This window comes from Plasmopara halstedii, assembly GCF_900000015.1.
Source record: "Plasmopara halstedii genome assembly, contig: Scaffold_816, whole genome shotgun sequence".
Classification (NCBI taxonomy): Eukaryota; Oomycota; class Peronosporomycetes; order Peronosporales; family Peronosporaceae; genus Plasmopara; species Plasmopara halstedii.
The window spans coordinates 35691-62228 of record NW_020187732.1 but is presented as its reverse complement, the minus strand read 5'-3'; the positions used below and the strand labels follow the sequence as shown (position 1 = coordinate 62228).

At 43.6% G+C, this 26538-nt stretch overlaps 7 protein-coding genes across 7 annotated transcripts; 4 read left to right on the top strand and 3 right to left on the bottom strand.

The window, feature by feature from the left end:
• Positions 1-2271: 2271 nt before the first annotated feature.
• On the bottom strand, positions 2272-3404 carry PHALS_13961 (uncharacterized protein; the record flags this gene model as incomplete). The annotated part of the gene is made up of 6 exons (XM_024729679.1): positions 2272-2324; positions 2384-2394; positions 2469-2498; positions 2571-2589; positions 3181-3298; positions 3369-3404. The coding sequence occupies 6 exons, from the start codon at positions 3402-3404 to the stop codon at positions 2272-2274; spliced, it is 267 nt and encodes an 88-aa protein (XP_024580033.1).
• Positions 3405-3601: 197 nt separating this feature from the next.
• On the top strand, positions 3602-4495 carry PHALS_13960 (uncharacterized protein; the record flags this gene model as incomplete). Its single annotated transcript, XM_024729678.1, has 1 exon — positions 3602-4495. The coding sequence occupies one exon, from the start codon at positions 3602-3604 to the stop codon at positions 4493-4495; it is 894 nt and encodes a 297-aa protein (XP_024580032.1).
• Positions 4496-4589: 94 nt separating this feature from the next.
• Positions 4590-5512, bottom strand: PHALS_13959 (ribonuclease; the record flags this gene model as incomplete). The annotated part of the gene is made up of 3 exons (XM_024729677.1): positions 4590-4656; positions 4722-4738; positions 4904-5512. 3 exons carry the CDS (start codon positions 5510-5512, stop codon positions 4590-4592), a joined length of 693 nt encoding a protein of 230 aa, XP_024580031.1.
• A 165-nt stretch (positions 5513-5677) lies between these two features.
• On the top strand, positions 5678-10835 carry PHALS_13958 (ubiquitin carboxyl-terminal hydrolase 4; the record flags this gene model as incomplete). Its single annotated transcript, XM_024729676.1, has 8 exons — positions 5678-5947; positions 6011-6160; positions 6215-8526; positions 8591-9052; positions 9115-9240; positions 9309-9373; positions 9451-9668; positions 9750-10835. 8 exons carry the CDS (start codon positions 5678-5680, stop codon positions 10833-10835), a joined length of 4689 nt encoding a protein of 1562 aa, XP_024580030.1.
• Positions 10836-10907: 72 nt separating this feature from the next.
• Positions 10908-15106, bottom strand: PHALS_13957 (WD40 repeat-containing protein; the record flags this gene model as incomplete). Its single annotated transcript, XM_024729675.1, has 6 exons — positions 10908-11684; positions 11741-11922; positions 12569-12714; positions 12788-14774; positions 14838-14844; positions 15062-15106. 6 exons carry the CDS (start codon positions 15104-15106, stop codon positions 10908-10910), a joined length of 3144 nt encoding a protein of 1047 aa, XP_024580029.1.
• Positions 15107-15845: 739 nt separating this feature from the next.
• On the top strand, positions 15846-17894 carry PHALS_13956 (hypothetical protein L915_08849; the record flags this gene model as incomplete). Its single annotated transcript, XM_024729674.1, has 2 exons — positions 15846-16029; positions 16105-17894. The coding sequence occupies 2 exons, from the start codon at positions 15846-15848 to the stop codon at positions 17892-17894; spliced, it is 1974 nt and encodes a 657-aa protein (XP_024580028.1).
• Positions 17895-23277: 5383 nt separating this feature from the next.
• On the top strand, positions 23278-25869 carry PHALS_13955 (uncharacterized protein; the record flags this gene model as incomplete). Its single annotated transcript, XM_024729673.1, has 1 exon — positions 23278-25869. The coding sequence occupies one exon, from the start codon at positions 23278-23280 to the stop codon at positions 25867-25869; it is 2592 nt and encodes an 863-aa protein (XP_024580027.1).
• Between the last annotated feature and the right edge of the window lie 669 nt (positions 25870-26538).

Genomic DNA, 26538 nt, shown 5'->3' with positions numbered 1-26538 from the left:
AGACATCACGCTTCGAGTACGAATGCACAAGAAATATGCTTCCCTGACTACACTTACAATTACCAGCTCTTAGAAGTTTATTCCTTCGGATATCATCTTAGTTAGTCTGCGAAGCGTATGGATTTACGAGCCTTTCAAAGCCCGCGGCGACACCATTCAATGCCTTTATGGCGGGTCAGCCGAGGTTTTCTCCATAGGAAATGACAAAGTGACGCTCTTAATCCACACCTCAACATCCGAGTACTCTACAGTCACGCTAGTCCCCATTGAATCGCGATATTAGTGTAAGGTGCACGTATATCAAAAGACACGAAGTTATTCATTACTGAGGATTCTCAAGTAACAAGTACTTCTTCTGTGATAATCAAAGTGTAATATAGCTGAAGTGAATATAGTTTAATATGATACCACCTCTTGTGTTGTACAATGTTTATCGCAGCAAAAGTTGTGTAATGCATAGCGTGAAGCTAGCAGCTTCAGCGTCCCATGAGCATCTCCTTCGCAGAGTCACCATAACACCCTCCATCATCATGCAGATGAGTTTTCCTTAAAGTCCATGAGACAATAGTGTAATGTGTATGTGCACCATAATTAATTACGTTACAGCAAGTCCACCCTCTTCTCTTCACCGTCTGGCCACTTGGCTGGCTCGTTGTTGTGCGATGAGCCTAGTCTAGACTGGGCAGCTTGTCAACAGCACTCCACCCATCTAAAAGATTACAAAATTACTTATAAACTCTCTAAGTTCGCTCTCACACACCAATAGAATCATCAGTGGAATCACTTGACCTTCTCTCTTTGTTAAAATACGCTATCATCATACCTTGCCGGCTTTAAGTACTGCTGTGGTTTCGTGTACAATAGTAGCAAGGTATGGTCATTCGACTCAGCATCAAAAACGCAAACACTCATCTCTACAATGAAAAAGAGCCACACAACGCATTGGTCATGATTCTCAAGTAGTGGAGCAGCATATTTTGCTAGGCTATTGTAAGCTCAAGAAATGACAATATGGTCTATAAATGTGGACCACTTGACGATCGAAGCATTTTACCAATTAATTGTGGACGTAGTGACCATAAGTGATAAAAACAAGTCTAGCAATTGAGTGAATCCTTTTCGTAAGAGTCGAATTATCTTCTATCCCTGAAAATCTAAGTTCACATATATAAGGAAACACACTAACGAATGTATCGAACTTTAGACTGCAAAGTGTTTCTGCACTTCGCCATTGCCTGTTTCTGACTGCAATATAAAAAAGTTCTAAACTCAATTGAAATATCTGATGATTCTCAAATATTTCGCTCAATCGAAATGTGGAAGAAAAAAATCATTGAAAGGTATAACTTGTCGCTATATGGCTACGACTATTGTTTCTCGAATTTGTCTTGAATATGGTTCACATGTCAATCGTACAACTCAATAAATTCTAAGTAAAATTTGCTTATAGAGCACAGCATTTCAAATCCATTGACCCGCCTGTCTTTCAATGCGAAAGATTTCTACATGACACCTGCGTTCCTGCAGCTCATGAAGCAGATCAAAGAGACAATAAACAACTGCTAAAAGAGTGAATAGGGCTCGTTCCAATAAATTCGGGCATCACTCATCACTAGACAACTCCGCATATATATGGAATGAGCGTCTCGACATTCGAAAAAGCCCATCAACCATATTTTTTACAAAGATAGGATTCTTTCCCATCACACTTGTATTTCCAATGACTTTAAGTCCTCGCTATTTTGTTTGGTCCTTTTCGAAAAGCACTGACGTGGAACCAGCTGCTTGGAAGGTTTTAGAAAATAATTTCAGAAGACTGATTTGAAGCAAGAACCCATCACAGTATACAGCTTAGTATCGTATTTTTTACAAATATTACTCTTGAAAGGATTTCTTGATCTAGAATTTATTGTTCCACAATCCAAAGCGGTAGTCTCCGACGACTTGAACCATCAAGCATTACTGCTTCGTGTCTTAGTATCCAATTATGCCTCATACTAAACGTGTCATATCCTTACTATGGACTATTCTTGTTGTCATTCTATCACATAATTCTTATGAGTAAACTACCTCGAAAGACTTTTAACAATAACGAGCGAAACCTTAGACAATAAGTGGACGTCGATGGTATCTCAATTTTTATTCCTACCCATAAATAAGGGTTGAGTGTACCCCTATTCCCTCCTCGAGATACACAGAGACGTACTCAATGTTTTCTATCGAGACAGCTTCGAAAAAAATACGCCCACGCAGCTGATCCCAGACAAGCCGCTACGTCGAATGTCGATCGAGGATTGTAGTGCGATATAGAGAATGTCGCAATCCTGTTATCATGAATCAAGTAAGATGAAGATGAAAAGCAAACTTTCATAACCTCAGTAACCTTCTTTATTTCTAAGCCATTTGCCAAAACAAATCTTGTCAAATATCATCCTCCACCACACATCTAGTCTCACAAGTTCACATACGTCCAACTGTCGTTTTCAACACATTTGGTTCTGTCCACATGGTATGTCGTAAGAAACTCATTCTCTCTCCATCTGCTAAGAAATCAACGCATAAGCACAAACATGATTACGATCTCAATATCTTCGGCATCATCTCGTCATTCTCTATCGACTAAGTGATCAAGTCTTCGTATGGGTGCGCACCCTTGACCACAAGTTCAGATTTTCACTTGCTATTCCGTCTTTCGAGATAATTCGTTCACTTGCTCCTCCTTCTGTAGTCAATTGCATGAGAATTTAAGTCTCTCATCTCAAAGTCTGACGGCAGAAACATAAGCACGCCTATCTTGATGGTCCAGTGCCCACGCAAGTCTCTTTTTCACGCGTTCTGGTTTTGAAAAGACCACAGGTATTCTAGTGGTCCGACGCAGCTGAAAAAAGCTGAAGTCTGTGTCATCGTAGCCACTCTTGAAACAAAGTCTGTTCTGCTATCACGTGAGAAAGATTTGTATTCAAGCTGCTGTACTTGAGGCCTAGTTGTTCAACACTTGAACACCTGGTTCGTCAACGCGGCGAAGTGAGGTAGACACGACACCTTAGGCGTTGAGCCGTCGCGCGGTGGCTTTCCAATGAGATTAGCACATGCACAAGTCAATGCATACGGTCTCTTTCTTCTCCTATTAGCGCGGGACTTGAGATTTCTCCCATGTAGAAGAGACAAGTCGAATGAGACCGTATCTGTGACTTTCACGTCTCTTTTCTTCCTCTTCTGGCCTCTCTGGTCCTAACGTTTTAAACTCAAGTTGAGCACGTACATGGAATGTAGAAAGCAGGGGCTCAAACGGTTCAATCTGTGTAAATGGTACGACTAGATTGTCAATGGCTTTGTTCAAGCGAAAAAAAGCCGTTTAAACCACTCACTGGCCTGCACTCATCAACTGCTCGGCGTGACATCATCCGTTCTGAACATGCGGTTTTACAAACATCAGGACGACAGTGGTCAGCTCCTTCTGCTTGTGGAGGTGGGTGAAAGATAGACTCGAGAGTGAGTTCGGAAAGAGATGAGCACGAAGCGCCGTGTCATTCAAGTCGCGAGCTAAAGCTCATTTGTCAATTTGTTCAGTTTCGAAAAACTCCGACTGAGAAGCAAAACCATGTCGTTGACTCATTTACCATCACTTCAGCACCATCAACTTCCTCTTTTACCTTCCTTACGAACATCGCATCATTCGCTTCAAAGACAGCAAACACCACGGATGACAATACCCGTCACTATCTCCGATCCAGTTGATCTGACCTTAACTGGTCCATTACGACGTGGAAAATGGACACGAGCAGAAGAAGATTATGCGGCAGCTACAATCTCGTACTTTTGTGATGGGGTTCTAGCCATTCAATATGGAACAACCTTACGTGGCTACTTAGCACAACAACTTCATTGTGATCCAATGCGAATTTCGAAAAAGTTACTACCTGGTTCAGTCTTTGCTGGAATTAAAATCAATCCAAAGATTGGACGACGAGCTTACTATCCACGTGCTCAAGATTCACTTGCTGCAGCACATTTTAAAGAAACTGCTGCACACCATCTTCGAACTCTTCGTCATGCTTTTTTACAAAGTATTGAAGATGAAGAACATGTGATTGAAAGTCAAGGGTTACGAGATCAGACGATCAAGATGCATCAAAGTCCCAAACCTTTGACTTCTAGTGATCGGAAACGTAGTTACGATGACATTAATAGTGTCGTACGTACACAACAACAACCACAAACATACGAAGACGCTCGATCGACTTTTTACGGCTTTCAAAACCAGGTCCAATCAGCACTTTTCACTCCACGATTGACTGGAGTAACAAACGAGACTTTAACGTCAGCGATCTCACCAGTCATGTGCAAACTTCCAAAGCTTACAATATCCGACAATGTCTCGTATCGTGCATCTTATTATACTCAACAACGAAGTGTCTCTCCTGTGACAGTAGCAACATCGACTGCAGTACTTCCACCGCTGCATATTTCACTCGTACGAGCTTCTATGTGTTAGAACGACAGAGGTGTTTGTGTATTGTTTAGTATCATAATGTTGAGTATGAGAAGGATATGTTAACGACACGAAGAAGTGGAGGGTTGTAAGAAATTCACGCAATATGAATAAACACGCGTTTCAACACACCTTTTGTCTTGTTTAGAAACGTAGAAGAATATCTAGTGAACATATCCACGCAATAAGACGCTAGTAACAACAGATGCAACGATCGTTTACAACGTACAATCGAATCTTAATCTTCTATGTTTAAAAATCGACTATACAACGCTCAACGGATCTACTGTCATGAAGGAGTTAGCATCCGTTTGTGATGATCGGACGTTATTAATCGTCCGTAGAAAAAGATGGAATCAAGATGGTAGTTGATCCACACGTGTCTTCAGCATGAATATGTGGTGGACATACACAGCGATGCGTTGGAATATTCTGTGCATTCTTTTGCCAGCATGTAAAAACTTGTGAGAACATGATTGAATGAGTGTGTGAATGTTGACATTTCAAAGCAGCGTCACCAAATGCTTGACGTAACTCATTCACATTCACTTCTTTTCCAACATGTTGTTGTACAAATTCAGGAGTTGGTGCAAGCGTGTCATTCCTTTCGAGATTTATAGCTTGAGTAAAGTAATCAACTTGACTTAAACCTGAACATGTACCATGTCGAGTCCATTCATGTTTCCAAAACTCGGCATATTCGTCCGAAGTTTCCGAAACTTTAACATCAGGCCAAAATTCATGTAATGTCTTCATTCCAATTGTATGTTCAATCAATTTCGCATCAAATGCTTCACGAGAACAAAAACTTGGAGGTACATGATTCGATTCTTCAGGCCATAAACCATGAAGTGTTAAATGAGTTTCCCAATATGTTTCAGGGTTACGACAACCAGGATATTGAGCTTCTTTTCCAGAACAAAACGTTGGTTGCCAACTCTGTGCTAAGATATACAAATCAAATACTTGAGGGTTGAATGTAGTGATCGTTGCATCATAAACCGAGACGTTAGAAGACATGATGGGAGAGAGTCAGAAAGTGAGGATTTGAACGCACGATAAGAGGCTTGTACGTATTGATTTAATGTAGCCATTTTTAGCGTACAAAAACACTTACCCTATTCCCTGTCACGTACCAATTGTACGGTACAACGAGGAAACGAACACTTAAACGACAGGAACAGTATGGAGCGTAGGCAAGACATGACATTAGAACGTCTAGCAGAGACACTAGAACGTCAAGTTGGTGAAGATCGTTTACATGAAGGTGATACATGGTATCTTGTATCTTCTAGATGGTGGATACGTGTCTTTGGTACATATTCAAGCAACAATTTCGATCGGAATGATGTTCAACGACATGACAAAAGTTTCTTGGAGATACAAAATGCGTGTTTGTTAGATCTTGATCGAAGTGATAAGAAACATCAGATTACAGTCCTTCAACCGATGTTGGTATGTGTATTATAGTAACGTTTTTTCTATTTAATGTCTTTATTTGATCATTTTATTATATAGATGGAAGGTCAAGATTATCGTCTTGTTAGTCAACGAGTATGGAAACAACTTGTGGATTCTTTTGGATATGATTGGGAAATTCCACGACTTGTTATCACTCAAAGACTTTCTAATACTTTACTAGTCGAAGTACATCCTATTACGTTTGAGGTAAAGTATTTTATTTGATGTCTTAGTAAATGAGAATTTAATCCCTTTTTGTAGATATTTGGATGGCGTTCAGGATTAAGCGAACCTTGTGAACTATTTGACGATGAGAAGAAACCATTGATACTAACAGCAAGTCAATCGTGTTCTTTAAAAGAGTTACAATTAAAAATATGGCAAATTGCTTCTAAATCTCAACTTTCGACTATGTTTGCAGACATTCAGGAAGAAAGTGTGAGTACAGCTTTACAAGTATGTTATCGAGTGGATGAACAGTCACTTTGGAAGTCGTTCAAGGATGTACGTGTACAAACAGATCAAACATTTACGGGCTTTCAACTTGCTCAAAATCCAGAACTTATTTTGGAAAGTATACGAGTTGAACATTTAGAATTGAATCAACAAGAGTTGAAAAGTGGAAATGTGCGAGTACATCAATTATTAGTTGAAGGACGTTTTGAGTCGAAGGAGAATTCGCGTGATTGGCGACACAATCGTTTTTATAGTCAAATTCTAGCTGAAGCATGGCGTTTTACACTTGAAAGTGGTCAATTAATTGATGCAATGGATACTGATAACAAATGGTATGAATCTCGAATTGTAGACTTAAAAGCAAATCACGTGAAAGTACATTATCGTGGTTGGACGTCCAAATGGGATGAATGGATTGATCGTTTATCTTCACGATTAGCACCACTACATACCAAAGTTCAAAATTGGCGAGATTTTCAAATAGACGATAAAATTCTTGTTGGATCAGAAGTGAAAGAAAAACCATTTCCCGAATGGCGAATTGCTCGTGTGATAGATGTGGAGAAAGAATTAACTAATTCCTTGCGAATTCAACTCGAAGTTGATGGTATGAAAGTCTGGATGGATGCACAAGATGAAATGTTATGTCCAGTTGGGACACACAAAGCTGTGAACAGCTCAAAATTTATGACTTCAAATGTACAATCGCATTCTCTTGTGTCATCGTACAGTCGATACGGACGAGATGAAATCGGACGCGGTCGTCCAGCCGTTGCTGGTGTCGTTGGACTTGTGAATTTAGGCAATACGTGCTTTATGAACAGCATGTTACAGTGTTTAATCAATACTGCACCTTTACGTGAATATTTCTTACGAAAAGATCCAACGTCAGGTCATCCATTTTTTACTAAAGAGATAAATCGGGATAATCCACTTGGAATGAGTGGAATGATGGCAGTAGAATTTGCTAGTCTTTTACGTAAAATGTGGAGTAATGAGTTTCGAGTTGTGACGCCAACAAAACTCAAGTCAGTCATTGGACAGTATGCACCTCAATTTGCAGGATATCAACAACAAGATAGTCAAGAATTAATGAATTTCTTGCTTGATGGACTTCATGAAGATTTGAATCGTGTGAAATCAAAACCATATACTGAACCTGTGGAACGAAATGGACGCACAGATTCAGAAGTAGCACGAGAAGAGTGGCATCAATTTCTTCGACGGAATGATAGTGTAATTGTTGAGAACTTTATGGGTCAACTTCGAAGTCATGTGACGTGTTCGAATGCTAATTGTGGGAATGAATCGATTACATTTGATCCATATATGAATCTATCTGTACCAATTCCAAGTAACGAAACAGTGCGTGTTCAAGTGCAGCTCTTTTGGGCAAATGGTGACATTCCAACGCAATATGCATTATGTCTACCAAAAGAAGGATGTAGTATCTTGACAGCAAAAGAAAAATTAAGTGAACTCTCGAAAGTTCCAATGGAACGCATTTATTTCGTCGAAGTTTGGCGCCATCGCATTGTACGACCGTATGCAGATAAAATGTCAATAGAACGAGTACGTGATCACATTTTACATGCATATGAATTGGAAAAACCTGTGACAAAGTATTCGTTCTCGTCATCTACGATTCGTCCACATACTGAAGCACAACGATTAGAGACATTGGAATTACAAGATGAAACGAAAAAGGAGTTTGAACTTGTAGAATTACTCCATCAAGCGCCAGTGGCATCACCAGTTGATGGACGTACAATTGACGAAAGGTACGATACGTTTGAAGACAACAATTACAAACAACGACGCGTTGAGGTGAAATGGTTTAATTTACCACTTTTAGTCTCCATTCAACGGAAATCGACGAAGGCTCAAGTTCATGATAAAGTATGGCAAGTCGTTCATCGTCTTGTAGCTACAGAAGCAAGTGATCTGTCTGAGAATCAAGTAGGATGTAAGAAAGATCAGCAAGTACCGTATCGTCTTCATGTGACTGAAGCAAGTGATAGAATGACGTACATGAGTGATCTTTCGAGTGATTCGGAGCCATGGAATGTGTTTAGAAAACGTCCTTTTAGCTTAACGTTGGAGTGGAATCGTTATGGGTAAGTTTATTGATATTGTTACGGTTATATTGATGAAGTGTTATAAACGTAAGATGTTCATTAGATATCAGCGTGGGTACGATGAGACGTCAGCTAAGCGAATTGAGCCACACGAGTCAATGAAACATTTGACCATTTCAACAGAAACGGATCCTTTAACACTGTTTGATTGCTTAAGTAAATTCACTGAACGTGAACAACTTGGAGAAGCCGATACATGGTATTGTCCAAAATGCAAGACTCACGTGCGTGCATTCAAGAAGTTTGATCTGTATTCTCTACCGAAAGTATTGATCTTTCATCTCAAACGCTTTCGATATGCACAAAATTCATTTTACATGCATCGAGACAAGATTTCATCCCTTGTCGACTTTCCTACTGAAAGTTTGGATCTCTCGGCATTTGTAATCGGACCAGGAAAAGATTCAAAGCCATTGTATGATCTCTACGCCGTCTCGGAACACGTCGGTGGTCTAGGGGGTGGACATTATACGGCTGTGGCGAAAAATCCAGAGACCAAGCAATGGTTTGACTTTAATGACAGTCAAACTAGCGCGACGACACCAGATGCTGCTGTATCGTCGAAAGCGTATGTTTTGTTTTATATCCGTCGAGATTAAACGTCCACTCGTTTCATGATTCGGAACTTTCGATTGTCGTCGGACAAGGCAATCAACAAGACTTGGGACTTTTGACAGGACTATCAAATAAAAGGTTAGAGTAAGATTCGATCTGTTGCTCAAATTTTGATGATCACTAGTTCCAACGCTGGAACGTAATAGATTTCTTTCTTCGTACAGAAATAAACTAAAGCTTCTTAACTTAGACCAGGCGTTGAGTCGAGTTTGTATATAGTTCCACGCGACGCCATAAACGAGCAGGTTTCTTAGATGACAATGGAAAGTATTGCTGAGTGTGTGGAAGTTCGATTGAAGCGAAAAGTACGCAATGCCGAGACAAAGTTGTTTGAGTGGAGACCATGTACTTGTACACTTGTCGTTCGTGATGGAAGACATTTGCTGCTTTTGCAGACACGAGGTGAAAAGCAGGATGGGAACGATGAAGTGGAGATTGTCACGATTGACGTAGCCACGGAGCTAATTGAGATTGTAGCGGAAAAGAACAAAACACGATGCAATCTGGTACATTACGTGTCAATAGCAATTATGAAACGAGATGTAGTGAAACAACAACTTATGGCATCGTCTGCTACCCAATGTCAGTACTGGATCGCACAAGTGCGACGTCTACAACAAAAGTATCAACAGCATGAACCTGATACCATAGCGACGAGATTAGAAGATGTACATATTGCACCACTCTCTTCATTTCATTCGAATCTCTCAGAGCTTCCAAAGTCTAGAACGAGACGTTTGGAGCTAAAGAAAGACGTTTGCTCGTTGAGTCAGGATGATCGCTCCAGTTCCTCTTCTACCTCTTGTCATTCACCAGCAGTCACTAGTCGATGCTGTGATGAGACTCAGCCAACGGCTACTATCAGTGACTTGGACTACACTATCGATTCTTCCAGCTGTTCACCTGCTGACGATTATGAAGGTATTGATCCGCCAGTGTCACCGCTTTCATCTATTTCATCCAAGTCAACAACAATACCGCTGACTGCTTGGAAACGATCTGGTTACTCTCAACTTAACAGCCCATACTACTCCTCTTCTTCCGATAGCAATATATCTCACCGTTCTATACGTTGCAGAATCTTATCGCACAGTATTAAACTCGATGACATGAAGCCAGAAACTAGCCAAGATGACGAAGAATCAGCTAACACGAATGAGCTGAATGAGAGAAGCAAAACGTCTTCGAGCGAAGCAGAAGTCACTACATCTTCTCAAGAACGTTCTGTATATCGACGAATGCAGCAGCATGATAACGTTGTGAATCGAAGCTCTAGAGTACATGAAGAAGACGAGTCATCACAAGCCGAGCTACATATCCTTCAACGTGTGGAAGCAGCACTACGCAAGCTTGAGCTCGAAAATGCACAAGCTAAAACACGTGAACGAGAGCTACTGCAAGAGATTCAGACGCTACGAGATGCCGCACAAGTGGCAGCAGCAGAGCATCAACATACAATACATGAATATCGAACCACTCGACGTGAGCTTGATGCATGGAGACGTGCAGCACAAGCTGCCGAGGCTGCTGCAACACAATTGGAGCAACAATTGAGCATTGCATATGAAGAAAAGCAACTCGTTGCAAGTGAAAAGCTACGACTTAAACATCAAAACAACGAATTGCGTACACAAGTACATCGGCTTGATTCACTTGTTTACGGTCGTTTTTAATGCTAACGATCAAGAATGGAGGCAAGTGTGATCAAGCCAGTCATTAGAACAATTTCTGTCGTCATCTTTATCCTATGGTTTCGCATCCGCATGTGATGATGCAGTCAACGACGTTGGTTCTTTACTTTCTTGCAAGACATTTGTCGACGAATTGCTTTCGGAAGGCTGTGTTTCGCTACTCAAAGATGGTTTGATCCATTGAAAAATACGCTTCCACAACCATGTTGTCTCTTGTGGCTTTTCAACTTGATTGTGTTTGTCTTGCTCGTTCTTTTCAATGGCATCTTCCGCTGCAGCAACTGCAACCATCACTTTTGCCACTTCAGCAGGACTTGGCGTTCGATTCTCGTTCGTCATGTCTTCTGGATGTGTCCATACCCATGACAACCAAGTTGGGGTCAATGCGTACATAACTGTTCCCCAGATTGCATCACCACTTTGAGCTTGTACGGTCTGATCTTGTACAACGCGACTGACAAATTCTTTGGCATGATTTTCAACATCTTTACGACTTAAGACATCGTGCACAGAGTCGCCAAGTGTCTTACTGACGGTCTCCTTGACAATCTCTTGCATGAATATGTCTGTCATTAATTGCGTCAAAGCCGCGCGCATCTTTTCATCGTGCATAATCTGCTCCAGCAATTGACTTAATGCTTCTTTTGTCTGTGGATCGACAACTGCAAAATGTAAAAGATCGACCACTTGACGCATTGTCTTTGGATCTTTCAAAAGAGAACCAATCGTGTGTTTTGTCAAGTCTACCACATGAGTTCTTGTCATGGGATTATTAAGCGTCTGGATCACTAACATTCTCAGACCTTCACGTGTTGATTCCATCTCGACAAGCTACAAGAAAATAACGACATAAGAAATACATTTGATATCTTGATCTTTGGTCTTACCCGTTGTAGAAATTGAGAGGCTTGAGTTAGGACTTGATGATCATTTAAGACCGTCTGGACAATCTGGGAAGCGAGTTCTCGTGAATTATCTCGTAGTGTCTTGTCCTGTAGCGAACGCGATGCTACTTCCGCCGTGTGTTTGCTCATACCAAGCTTAAGTTCCGGTCCGAAAGCCACGAGTCCTACACTACTCAGTACAATTCCTCCCATCCACCACCAAACGCGTTGACTGCGCATTAAACGTCGTACCATTTCAGGCTCGCTCAAAGCGTCCGGAACTTTGGATCGAGATTCTGAATGGTTTCGACGGCATAACACGCGTATATTACATTTACTTACGACTCGATGATGTCGTGATGCTGTTAAGCTTATGATAAGCGGTAGCAAACGACCAGTAGAGGACATCATACACCAAGTTTAATATCGAGAATAGAGTATCAAATAAAAAGTCATGATTGAAGAAATAGGAGTCAAGTGACACAAAATGTATCTATGCACGTTCCGTTCTACATGTACCCCCTATCTGGCTACACACACAGCTCTCAATTGCATATGCACTACAGCTCTTTTTGAATCACTTCAGGTAAACGTACCACTCATGCTACACAGCGCAAACCCTCAAAGCTGCGTGTTTCCTAATGTCTGTCGGTCATCGAAAGTCAAGCAATGTCGATGCCTATGTTCTCACGCTTGCAAGAGTACCCGCTACTACGTCATAATAAAAAACTGTGCTGAGTGCCTTCATGCATCGCGTTGACTCCCATCATCGCTTGTGTATAGATTAAAAAGTCTGGCACTGATATTTCCAAATCACGGCAAAGCAATCACCACTACCCGTTGCAAAGTATGGAGACGCTGGAGATGATGCCACACTGATGACGGAATTTCGATAGCCTGTCAATGTCAACACAGAGCGAGACGACCGTGGGTCCCAAAAGACCACAGATCGATCCTTTGAGCCTGACATTAACCATCTAGAACCATATCAGCAACACTCCTTTAGCATCAAACAAATACATAAATTCTTTCATTTGACATAAGACGCACCTTCCATCCGGTGTATAAGCGACCGAAAGCACAAAGTCTTTGTGACCTTGAAACAACATACGTGGCCGTGTGGTTGTGCGACCTTGAGCACAGACGTCCCAGAGCATAATATTGCGATCAAGTGAGCCAGATATTACATTCTTGCCATCAGGGGAGAACGCTATCGAATACACCGAGTCACTATGGCCTTCTAGTCGGTCCAATAATTGTGCAGTTTCCGTATCCCAAATCCGAACGACCTTGTCTAGTGACGCAGCAGCAAGTAATCGGCCGTCTGGTGACAGCGCGACTGACGTGACACCATCGGATGGACCACCGCTTTCATTACCAAAAATCTTTTTACACTGACCATTGCGTGCATCCCACAGACGTACTTTGCGATCCCCGGAACCAGAAACAATCAAATCATTCACATAGTCCAGCGAGTAAATCTCAGACTCGTGGCCAGTCATGGCCAGACCTTCCTCATTTGAGCCAATGTCCCAGATACGAATCGTATTCTGTGGCATGCCGGCCACAAGCTTTGTGCAATCCGGCGAGAAACACACAGCACGAACGTATGCATCATCAGGTTCATTTGCTGCAGTATTAGCTTGAGACGTTGGAGTATGCCCCGATCCAGCGGGACGCGAGACTAAATATTTACGATCTCCTGTCTTGACGTCGAAAACCTGCGCTGTTTTGTGACACCCGGATGCCATCATGGTTCCATCGGATGAAAAGCGAACGCAACAGACAACACTTTGGTGATCCATAGACTGATGCATCTCAGCAGCCGGTCGCTCCGACTCCTGGTATGACATGCTCTGCTTGGACGAGTAGACACAACTCCAATTCAAACGACTGGCCTTCGTATTCGAGCTTTTTTGCGTCGTGTTGTTACCCGAAGCAGCCGACATCGTTGTTGTCGAATTAGACATGGAACGACTCGTCTCATTGTTTTCAATTTCATTCTTAATGCTAGAAGACGCACTTTGCGACTGGTTTGCACTAGCAGCACTCGGACTCGAGTTTGTACTAGCAGATCCTTGATCTCGGTTCATCTTGGAAACTTGAGGAAGAATGCCACTGGTCGCTGAAGTGCTTCCACCAGAAGAGCTAACAGTAGTAAGTGTACTCTTTCCATTTCCGTTCAAACTGGGAATATTAGTCTCCGAGCCATTAATCTTAGACTTTTTCAGTGCTGGAGGCGAATTTGCCGCTCGTTCTTTGCCATTCATATCACTATTGATACTCGGCATACGACGTGATGACGGCGTCATGTTTGTACTATTCGTATCCAGTGGGTTAAGTTGTGGAGGTTGATTGCTGTTGCCACCCTGTGGAGGAGGTGGCAGCTGAGGAGGCTGTTGGCCAAGTTGCTGCAAACTACGTGAAGCTGGTTGCACAGGTACAACGCGCACTGGAGAGCTGATATTTCCACGCTGTTGCGCACTAGCAGATCCAGCACGAGAAGAAGTTGCAGCCGCTACTAGGTTTGACATGAGCGACGATGATTCATCCTGCATCCCACCAGTAGCAGGTGAAGCGCGTGAACGCTTAGCTGGTAGCTTAGCAGCCATTGGCTGCTGTGGAGGCGCAACTTGCTGCTGCACTTGACCCGTTTCAAGCTGTCGACGCATACGCATCATGTCTTCTTCATATTGTTGTCGAATACGACGATGATTGGCTTCAAGTGCCTTTAACGATTGCTGAATCTGGTCCATTTCCACAACCTGTGACTGAATTTTGCGTTCCATTTCAAGCTGTTCCATCTTGGCCATATTAAGCTGTTGAATAGCAGCTTCATATTCAGCTTTGACCTGGTCCAACATCTCTCCAACGCGACTAGTAGCAGCTGTAGCTAGTTGTGATGGACCACCAGGATTTCCAGGGGATGGACCACGAAGCTGTTGCGGCTGTTGCTGCGGTGGCACGCCCGCATTCGGGTTACCGCCGCGGCCGCGGGCTGGGCCAGGGGCGGACGATGTATACATGACTAAAGTATCTATTCAAATACAATGTGGTGAGTGACCAGAAGAAGAAGAAGAAGAAGAAACAGATTATTTACGGAAATGCTACGATGGAGAATTAAGAGGCTGTGGGGATTTCCCGCGCGATTGAGGGAAGACGCTGTCACTATAAAAAATCTATCGAGACCAAATGTGAGTATTTCCTCGTGGCTTTCAGAGTGCGAAATGGGGGGAGGCGGGGGGGGCTGCGTGGATGGGGGGACTCGCGTTAGAGTGATGGTCGTTTTAATTCAAACCGTACACCCGGCTTTGTACAGTGTACCGGATGGCGCGAATGGCACTGTGCTGAGACCCGGTTCGGTAGCATGTCACACTTTAAGCAAGTTGAGAACCGGTATATCGATAGAGCAGCCGTTGTTAGAGAGAAATCCTGCTGTTATCTAAAGTTATTATTGATATTGGAGTTCTTACTGTAGAATAAAAGACTGTTTGTGCACCTGTATACCGGTTATGTACAGTATAAAAGAGTAAACGATACACTTAAGTGTATTGATTGGCTCATGACGAATGATTCTGCTCCCATCCCCAAAAAAGGTAGAAGCTCAGCTACACAATGAAAGTTGTCACTCTTTGATTTATCGCGAGCTAGACTGTGCCCTCAACACATTGTAGTAATTAAAGCGCAGGAATTGCTGTATCACTCGAACTAATGTGGCTACACTTCTGGCGTTTACGTTCCTTGAAGTCGGTGACTTTGCAACTGGTGGCGAAAGATGTATTTTTGCTACGTTTAGTGTTCTTAGACCAAGGGGTAACCTAGTGCTAAGATTACGCTACGTGTGCGTGAAACTGTACATCATTCTTACAAGGCTGGGCGACGCATAAAATTGTATTACTCAAACAATTGTCTAAATGTACCTAGCATTTTGTGGCATCAATACAATATGACTTCCTATTACTTACAGTGCCTCGTCCCTATCGCCTCTTCTTGAAACCGATATCGTCTTTTAGAACCTACCAAACAACCTTACAACAATAGGGCCAGTCGTCCGTCCTCAATATATACCAGCACTTTTCTAAGTAAAGTCTTTCATCCTTCCTTCGCCATGGTGCGGTCACTACCATTACGTAGTGGGTTTTTCAGAGCACTCAATGTTTCTGAAGATGATCAAGCAGAACTCTTGTCATGGGGACGATCACTCGTGCCTGATTTGGTACGTCAGCCTGACGTAGAATGGACTATGATTCATGAGCGCAAAGGTGTGCAGCTGTGTGAAGACCGACAGAAAGGTGGTTTGACGTACTCAATTCGTGCAGTATCAACTGTTCGCGCATCCTTAGATGATGTAATGGATATATTTTTAGCACAAAGTACAATTGACTTTCGATCCCTCATGCAATTGCAGCTTCGAGAATTCTTTGCAGACGCAGCCGTGCTTTTTCACAAAGAGCAAAACGAATATGAGGCTTTAAGTATCAAATGGATGGCAGCTCGTACTAAAAAGGGTGTGGCCAGTATTGGTGGACAAGCGGGAGTCGATTTGTGTTTTCTTGAGTACGCAGGTGTCCTCTCGTCTGCATTTGTAGACGGAAACAGTAGTTTCAGCAGGAAATTGTCTTCCTCTCAAACAGGCACATCTATTGGCGTATGTCTATACGAATCCATTGATCAAGTTGAATGTCCATCACTGTATGAGTCGCATAAACTTGAACGTGCGAGTGTGTCCAAATGTGGCTTTATCTTTCGTCCTCATCACGACGAGAATGTCGTTGAAGCCACATTTGTCTGCAGTATCCGACAGCCTCCTGGTGCACGCTCGAAACGTCGCTGGAATCGTGCGTTGCTAGCACATTGGGCAGAGTCGGTAGGTGGGATTGAAGAAGCCATTAGTCGACGACGAATTTCGAGAGAATTGACAAAACGTCGAGTCCCAACATGGGTCAATGACAAAGATCGAGCTTGTTGCCATTTATGCCTAAAGACGTTTACAAATACACGACGTAAACACCATTGTCGAGCATGTGGCGAAATTATTTGTCGCGCGTGTTCGGTGTACAAAAACGTAGACTTGCAAACCGTTGGACTAACAACACTACGTGTGTGTAAAGCCTGTATGGACGGATCATCCACCATCGCAGCTGATCGTGAGCAAGCGACCAATGTCACGGCTGCAACCGTGACTGCTACAACAGATGGAGTCACGGCGAACGGCATCACGCTGCCAAACGGTGTGGATAACGGTATCCTGCGTGATGCAGTGGAAGAGTATGCATTGGCACTTCCTGGCACACAGATATCTGCTGTACCGGATCTGGTCGGAATCGCCTGGCTGCAACAACTGGCAGCACGAGACGAAGAGAGCAAAAGTATGGTCAATGCTTTGATGGATCGACTACGATTTGATGTGCAACCTAGGGGCGTTGGTGGATCGACAGAAGAGCAGGTGGATATTTACGACACATTGTGTGATTTGGCAGCACAAACTCTTGCGTGCAAGTACGCAGTGGTGAGTCTAGTGGACGAGAATCGCCAATGGTTTAAAAGTGCAGTGAATGTCAAGGAGTCTGAAGTGCCACGTGACTTTAGTTTCTGTGAGTATCCCGTACGCGATCAGCGACCGCTTGTAGTAATGGACACATTGCGGGACCCACGCTTCAAATCGAATCCATTTGTAACAGGTCCGCTTGGTGTGCGATTTCTGGCTGGAGCACCATTGTTTACAGTAGATAACGAATGTGTTGGTGCCGTCTGTGTGTTGGATACGGCTCCTCGTGAGTCTTTGCAGGAGTCACAAATTGCTACAATGCAGAATTTGGCTCACTTGGCTATGGTTATGGTGCAAGAGCGACGAGAAGCTCAGAATAAAGTTGCACGTGCCATGGCTGCAACTTCTCAACTTGTGCCAGCTCTTCAAATGGGCGGTCAAATCACGAACACTACCACATCTTCTGATCTTGTACCATTGAGCAGCTACGTTGAAACGTCGATGGTTGTACAAGGTCGCGAAAGAACAAAAGAAGATCCTGTTTTAAAGGAACAGATGATTCAACTCTTGCACAAAGCGTCACAGGTGCGCGATCAAGTCAATCAGCAAACACACAAACAACAAGCAGGGCTTCAAAGCTCAGCTGAAATGACCGCATTTCAAGCATAATCATCACATAATATGCTTGACTTTCTTTTTCCGGTATACATTTATTAAGATTATCGCGCATCGAAATTATGTGTGCTGTCGAAGTTTGTATCGCATTTATGTATATGCTGAATCTGAAACACACTAAAGTGTGTCAGTTTGTGGTTTTTTAAAAGATTACTCTGTGGTAGAGAGATTCTAGTCGTAAAGATAGGGGCAACGAACGACACTAGATCGAAAACAACCACATAAGTATGGGAATAGATTTTGACTGGACAAAAGTCAAGACCAACAAGTGTAAAATAGTGCTATTATTGTTTTTGTAACGGGGTACGCACTTACGACTTGAGTTGTTGACGCAATCAAAATACATTTCCTAAATACAATTGGTGCACTAATGACGCCCACAGCGGGGTCAATAATGTCGTGCGTCCAGCCCTTTGCGGACGAGGGTTTAGAATATAGGGAAACTGAGATGGGCATGATGGTGGTCATGCTTCAGGGATCGATTTCACGCCGCGCCAAAACTAGGAGGCTGCACGCAGCATGGGGCATTTACTGTAGTACGTTTGTAAAAGAAGTATGCCAAATGAGGGATTCTAAGCGAAATAAGTAATAACCTTGCGCTTCTCTCCTCATGAAGCTTTGGCGAGTCTTAAATCACCCCTGCAAGGGAGCAGGAGTGCTTTCGACGTGGGCATAAAGCCACAATAACTTCGGTGTATAACATGGGATTGTCCGAAATTAACACAAAGATATTTTAAAAGCCTGAAGCAGAGCTCGAAGTATATAGCGGCAGTGAGCCGCGGTTTCAAAACAAACAGAAAAAGCGGTAGTATAATGCGGTGATGAGAGTGTATTCCTGCTGAAACAGGAATGAACAGAAATGTGTCACAGTCCCTGGATTGCACTTCTGGTATGACCTTCATTTTCGGGTATAAGCTGGTGTTTACTTTGCCAAATCGATTAAGTAAGACACTGTGTTGTAGTCTCCTAGGTCAAGAATCTCTTCAGGTCAGTGGCGAAAACGATTATTCACTCGGAGACGAGTTGACCGGGGTAGTTGTAGAGGTGACGAGTATCCCGATCACTATCTCCGGCAAAAACTCTTATTGAGCTTGACATTTCTCCCTAGGAATATGTTGGCAAAAAATTTAGACGGTGGAGTCACCAACATAGCCGATTGATACTGGAGAAGGATATGATCCTATAACTCGTCATTTTAGGAATTCGTGGTTCAGGACACTCGCTGATCACCGTTGGCGAGAAGTGAAACAGCTATACTCAACGACAGTAAAAATCATATTTATTCAATGTTGAAGGAGCATGACTATGTGGTGAGGATAGACCTACCGACATCGAGAGTCGCATCATATAATTGTCGTAGTTTCGAAACAAAATATTGCGCCGCACGTCATTAATTCTTACCAAGGGAGTAGTGTGAAGTTATGGACGCTTATATCCGTAAGAGACACAAGGTCAGTTTTGAAAGACAGACTTAATTTTTCGATTCGTCACCGACTTTCTGTGTCAGAAAGGCTATCGGCAAGTGGCGAATTGTCGTGTTTGTCATAAGCTAAATAAAGCCAAGAAAGAATTCCTGCGTATCAAGACTGTTGAACGACATTCTTGACTAGCTCATAATTATTATTCGCTGCTCATAAAAGACAGCGACTTCTTTCATATACATCAAGAAAAATGCTCTGTAATTGGCTCGCTACGCCACAAGGCTGACCAACGCACCAGCGACATTCAATGTCAAATGACGCAGTGGTGTAGGTCACATCTTGCCTATACACAAGCATACGTTGACGTTATTTTCGTTTATAGTGTGATTGCATGGGGAGACGGATGTTGCGGACCACATAAAATTTTGTGAAGAGTGCTCAAATTATGCTTTTTGTAAGCTGTTCGCCACATACACAACTTATTATTCGGCGCCAAAAAGACCCGAGTCCAGGTGGGTAAGCATGACTTGCGGGCAGCCCTGCCGAGGTCAAAGCCATCTTGAATTGACCAGTGCCGCTACCGCAAAGTACCTCAAGAAGTGGGTTGGCCTGGCCAACCGCATGCAAGTTTATGATGCAAATTACGGCGACATTGCCCGGCTCCTCACAAATTTCCTGAAAGGGTGAGGCAGAAGAGACTGTGCAAAGTTTACCTCATGTGTGCCCCGATATTAGTTCTTTGAATCGAAATCAACGGTTTCATGTCTTCAATGACGGTCTTCTCTTTTCCATGGGCTGTGCTTTGCTCGAAACAGACATCAATACACGCTTATGGCGAAAATGAAGTACATATTACTGCACAAGCAGCTCTTTGTCATGAAGTATAATTTAAGTTACAGTTGCTTGATTCTAAGCCTTTACACATCATGCATCGCTGCACTCAGCAACGTCCTCAATTTATATCTCTGAGACTATGGCAAGATAAGGCGGTCATTATTTTCCCTGAATAAACCGTTAAGAAAAGGAGTACTCCGATTTGGCTTGATGTGGTGGTTAATGTACTCTCCCGTTGCCCTGTCACATGTTACGATTGTGATATCGCCAATGGGCAAGGCAATACGTACTGCTTACGGTGTAAGATGCACGTAATTGTCTCATCTATTCGATGTGCTGCAATGCTGGAAGTGTCGAAAAACATTTTTTTTGGAAGCGGAGATGTTGCTTCACTGAAGCGCCCGCTTGCTCGTCTGCATGTACGAACGGAATGCATTTTCCCACAAGGTGGGAAATTTATTTCATATTACTCGCGCGAAAAGGCCGTTGTATATGAGTGAATTGATTGATTTCGCATAGCGTAAGTTAGAACACGCTTCTATAGGCTTTGAACGCTACATCTGAATGGTTTGGACGATCTCCGGGGTCCTTCACACCACTACACAATGTGGCTTCGATCTTGTTGGGCTAGGGGTTTACGATACGTTTTAATGGCTTGCTGATATCACTTTGAAGCAACAGCATTTTACTATTTAAAGAAGTAAAGGGGTTCACATAGCGCTGTTTGACCTACCAGCCTGCGGATTGTAAGACTTATTCGTAATCACGCTGGATTAGACTGCTCATGGTCGTAGCGAAAAGGAATTGAGTTACCTCCCCAGTATTCCAAAGTCAATGAGATTACAGCCTGTGTCTAGCTCACGCCGTATCGCGATCCCGCTCTTTCAAGCCAGTCAAACGCGAAGCGCTCTATTTGTTCTCTTTGTGTGGCAGCGACACGTCTAGTGCCACTGAGGTTCCTCAAGTCACGCACTGTGATGGTGCAGCTCAGGGAGCGCAGCCAAAATCTGCCCCTTTTCAGTTTCGGGCACACGCCGAGACTCCTAGAGAGAATCGACGTGATGCCGCAACGGAAAGTCCTCGAGAATCAGCCGTGGAGGGTTCATCCTCCGCCGGCACTGCTCGATGAGTAAGACGGCTCAAAGCTACGTGAAGAGGTGAGTGGGATGGCGGATACACCAGGGTTGATACAGCATCTGATCAAAGTTAATAGAGTAATCCTACTTCAAAGATATGCAAGTTTCATATTCTGCTTCAGCAGGATTATCGTCGCCAATTCCTTCCGCCTTTATTGTTAGGAGAAGAGGTAGGTCCACCTGCCGCAGCATGTTTCCCAGACTTGTTAGATGTTGATCAATAAAGCAAATGGCCCATGGAGACGAGTGGAACTGTCAAACACAACAGAATAATGTGATAGATTAACACCTCAAGGTCCCCATCGTACTTAGTATGTTGCAAAGTCTAGCCTTATTTGACGACTAAACCGGCGTCCGCTTCATCGAAGTTGGTTTGCGAAGCTATGGTATGGTTGCGACATCGCGTCTATATCGCGCTGTTCACAAATCGAGTGGGATACTCATCAGCACTCATGCTAGGGCTCAGTACTCAAGGTACAGCCATTTTAAAGGTACGCCTTACTCGACCGCTGCTGCTCTTAGCGCAGGATGTGCCATTGGGGAGGTTACCCCGTGAGGCCATCAACGCTCTTCAAGCAATCGCCTGGTACTCGTTTTGCTCTTGGTGTGAGTGAAAGGCCCATTAACGTGTGAGGACTAAACCCCAGCGCGTCAAACAATCCGAATTGGTTTTAATATAATCACAACGTGATGCGATTGACAAGTTTCGTCGCGATTCTTGTGAATGAAGATGAGCAAGCGAGCTCCCTTAGTCGGGTCCAGAACGTTATGCGAAGATTGACATTGCTGTGAGTTCCGCTGCGAGGTGATATAATAGCATTAAGCGGGAGCACTTCGGCCTCCTCGCTCAGTAGAGCTTTGAGGTTGTCAGCCACAGAAATCACGCATTATTCGAAGGTTGATATTGCATAAGCAAAGATTTCTCAACGCAAAGCCCCTCTTAACTGCTGACTTCCTGCGCTACGATGGTTAATGGGTAGAGAAGTCTAAAAAAATTACGTTACGCTTCGCAGAAACTGCTGAATCCCTGAATAGTATGATAGCCTTATGCAGAACATCCTACAAGATCCACCAATAAAGGAACTTCTTCCGAGTTGCCTTTTAAATACAAACAAGGCAGATTTTCTGCATGAATTTGGACACAGCGTATCTGCAATGGCACATACGATAGAATAGACTTTCTACTTTATTTACATACTTATACGATAAGGTCGACGAGCTGCAATCGCGTGGACAGCTCGTGCGCATAATTTGTCTCTGTTGCTATCGCCTACATCGAGAAGTAGACATTCGGCGATGCGCTCGAATATATACCGCAGATACGGCATGCGTTTTGTGTGTAATATTTGCTTTCGAGTACAGTGTTATCTTGAGAATATTTTCGAAATTAGAAGCGTCTACGTGTAATTGTCAGGCATTTGACTATCATCATGTCTGCGAGCGCTTAGATATCTATCAACTTAATATAAACAATAAACAGTTCCGCTCGAAGATGGCTTGGCTTTCAGTAGGAAGTTTTATGGCTGCGCATGATGCTAAAAGCACAATTTGCGGGCTGTGAGATGAATACGCGTTTGAGAAGACAGTAAAAAAGCGATTGCTTTGATCAGCGGCTGCGCAGCGGAAAAGAGGGAACGTGCAGCAGGGAGCTTTGAGATCGATTACACTGACACGAATCAGCTCGTGATTGTACTGACAAAGGCACTGCGAGCCAGTAGTTTTACTCTACTGCGCGACACTACAACCAACATGACGATAAAAACATAGCGGCAAGTGCGTTTTGCTCGAATTGATGGAGTCCACGTCAAGTATAATGTTTACGAACGATAATCATGGACTCGCCTAAATTACGTAATTATCTAGCTAGATGCATATGTATTTTATTCTGTGTAATGAGTGTCATTTGCCTGATTTTACGAGACTACAATGATGTATTGTACATACGTTTAACTGTGCATTGCATGCCCCCTCATCTCAATCCGCATCATGAGCGAGATGCTGGCTCTTGAAGCCGCTTCACCATTCGAAAGTATGCTAACAGTGATCCCACCACCTCCTCCAGATGATGAAATAGATCAATTTCAACCAGCTCTATCTCCTGATGAGATTCCATCTGATACGAACATACCCAAGGCACCTGAGACGAAAACATTAGTGGATTTGGCTCACGAAGTCGCCACTTGGACATTACATTCTGACCATGACCTCCACTCATATCTTAAGCGATACTCAGCTGACTTATTCACACGTACAAAGAACTTGGAAGATAGCGTACGGGACATTGCAGCCGAGGCAGATTCAGCCCACGTTCGACTGAAGAATACATTTAACGAATTTCTTATGTTGTCAAACAATCAATTTATAGAAAATCGAGTCTACGATGAAGAACAAGAAGATTTTTTCAGTGTGGAAGATGGACAATCGAATACGGACAAGCAAGAGATCGACAAAGAGAAAGAAGAACAGGCGGGTGAGTCAGCGACTGTTTTAGAGACAAAAGAGAATGGTGCTAAGTCAGCTGCCGAGTCGATTGTAACCAAGTATAGGTCAGCTTTAGATATGGGAATGGAAGCCATGAAACTTTTTGTCATGATTGACGATGAGGATGATAAGAGTGAGACTTCGTCTCAGTTTGACACGGTTCTAGACATTTATAATGAACGTCCACTACCATTTATTATTGGGACAAGAGAATTCTTAGAAGACGAGACACTAGGACTTGGTGCTGCACCAGAAGATTATTCCGACAGTGATAGCGACTCAAGTTATGTATCATCCTATAGTAGTTCCAACTCGGGTTCCGATTCGGAAAACGAGTCGGAAAATTCAGGTGGAAAAAGCCGCTCGGCATCGCGCAATCGTTCCAGTTCTAACGAATCGGAACATTCTTTTACTACAGCACAACCGCGACGACGTGCGAGTTCCGACGAGAGCGACACGAGCGGATTGTTTGGACGTACACCATCGACTAGAACTTCTCGACGACGAGTCGACTCGGATGAAAGTTCGACAAGTGGTCTATTCGGTCGCCCGTCGGTTTCGGAATCGGCTATTACGCCGGCTTCACGACAACGTCCAGAGTTTAATGAAGACGAAAGTGACGATAGTGACTGGACAAGTGATAGTGATGATGACAAGAAAATGTCAAAGCGCAAACAAAGTTCCGCTAATCGAGAGGCTCCACCACCGTTTGCTGCTTCTACACCAGCAAGAAAGAAATATCTTGAAAGCTCCGACGAAGAGAGTGACGCAGGATTATTTGGCTCAGCTCCGTCCACAAAATCGCGCGTTTTTGCCACCGATATGGTCGACCGTCCTCCCCACTCAGGTGGCGACCAAATGGCTGACAGTCGACGCAGTAGCAAACTTCCATCGACACGTCGATCAAACTCGTTTAATTCTTCATCGTCAGATGATAGTGAATTATTTGGAAAAAGTAAAGAAGCAAGCAAAACAGATACACACGCAGCACCACAAGGTTTTCGCTTGCCGTCTATGGGCGATACGAAGACTCGACAGTCGAATATACTAAAGTCGAACAATTATAGCTCAAGCGACAGCGATGTCGAGTCCACGACGAGCGGTCTCTTCGGACGACCAGCTAGCGCATCAAAAACGACAAGGAAGCCGTCTGGTGAATCCGAGTTGCCGCCTGCTCAACGATCTCGACGTCTTGACTTCTCTGATGATAGCAGTGATGATGAGACGGTTGGATTATTCCAATCTACTCCATCAAAAGCGACAACTCCAAAGGCGATGCACACAACTGTCGTGCCACCTCAACGCCCAACATATTCTGACAGTAGCAGCGACGACGAAGATGAGGGTCTGTTTGGAGCCAAGCCAAAAAGTTCCGCCACTACGTTACCTCAACCAGTGTCATCATCTCGCTCTCAGCCGGTGCAGCGTGCCTCTCAAAGCGGACTTTTTACTGAAGATGATAGTGATGAGAGTGGCAGTGTCACCAGTACACCCGCTTCTACACCTGCTACGATGCCTTATAATCAAACATCAAGACCCCCACCTTTAGTTAAACATGACAGCAGTGACAGCGACAGTGATAGTGATAGTGACGGCGGGTTATTTGGGCAGTCAAAACCGGCTAGATCTGCTCCTGATCCCATTCCAAAAGCGTCGATGACTGCCACTTCTGCACTGACACGGCAATCTCGTGCGGAAAGTGATTCCAGTGATTCAGACGAAAGCGATTTATTTGGTGCCTCAGCTGTGCGAACAACGCCAGCTCCAATCTCGACCCCCACAATAACTACATCGCCAGCACCTGCAAAACTGATGACTTCTCGAAGAAGTCTATCAGATGAAGACAGCGATGACTGGAGCGATGATGATGGTGGGCTCTTTGGTGTTGCGGCATCGAAGTCGACTACAGCAAAGCCAGCTACAGTACGAAGTACATCGACGCCACCTCAGCCAGAAAATACGTCTACATCTGTTGTGCACCCTCCAATTTCTAGCACTGCAACACGAATGCAAATTGCAGACTCGGACTCAGATTCAGATTCGGATTCTGATTGGGATGGTGATGGGGGACTATTTGGGCCTTCGAAGACGAAGTAAAAGAATGACAAAACGTTTCGTCACTTGTCACGAAATTGGTAAAGTGAAACCACAATGTCCTGCTCTCAAGCAGCAGGCAGCTCTTTTCGAAGTATAATTGTTGCTTGTCCAGCAGTGCGATAGAAAGTGATACGTCTCTGATGAGCTCATAAAACAATCATAAAGTTGGCGACTTGATGGCGATTCACCGTGGAATGACGTCGGTCTTCTTATCAAAGCGAGGTTGCTTTCATTGCATTACTGCTTTAGAATTCTATCGACTTTTATCTGTCATAAGGGCCAAGCGATACTGTTCTGCTCAGCATACACGAAATGCATATATGGTGCTGCTATGTAGCATTACATCTGTCCGCCTGTAGCGTTCACAATGCTGCGTCTGCGAGAGTAAATTGACTATCGCTGAGATAATATCACGCTGCTGATCTGTAGAGTTGAAGCTTTTCGATGTACGTTTTTAAGTTTATCAGTAGGGCTGCTAGTGCATAGCTATGAGGCTAAATGCGGTTTGTTCGAGGGCCGTGAAATATATTGAATCAGAATGAATTGGCATGTTCTATATCATTTACCGCGTAATTGATGTCTTCTAAGTCATCCGTACATCTTCCTGCAGACAATTCTTACGAAGCAAACGTCCAGCCCATTAAACGTCTCGGTGACTGCTATACGCTC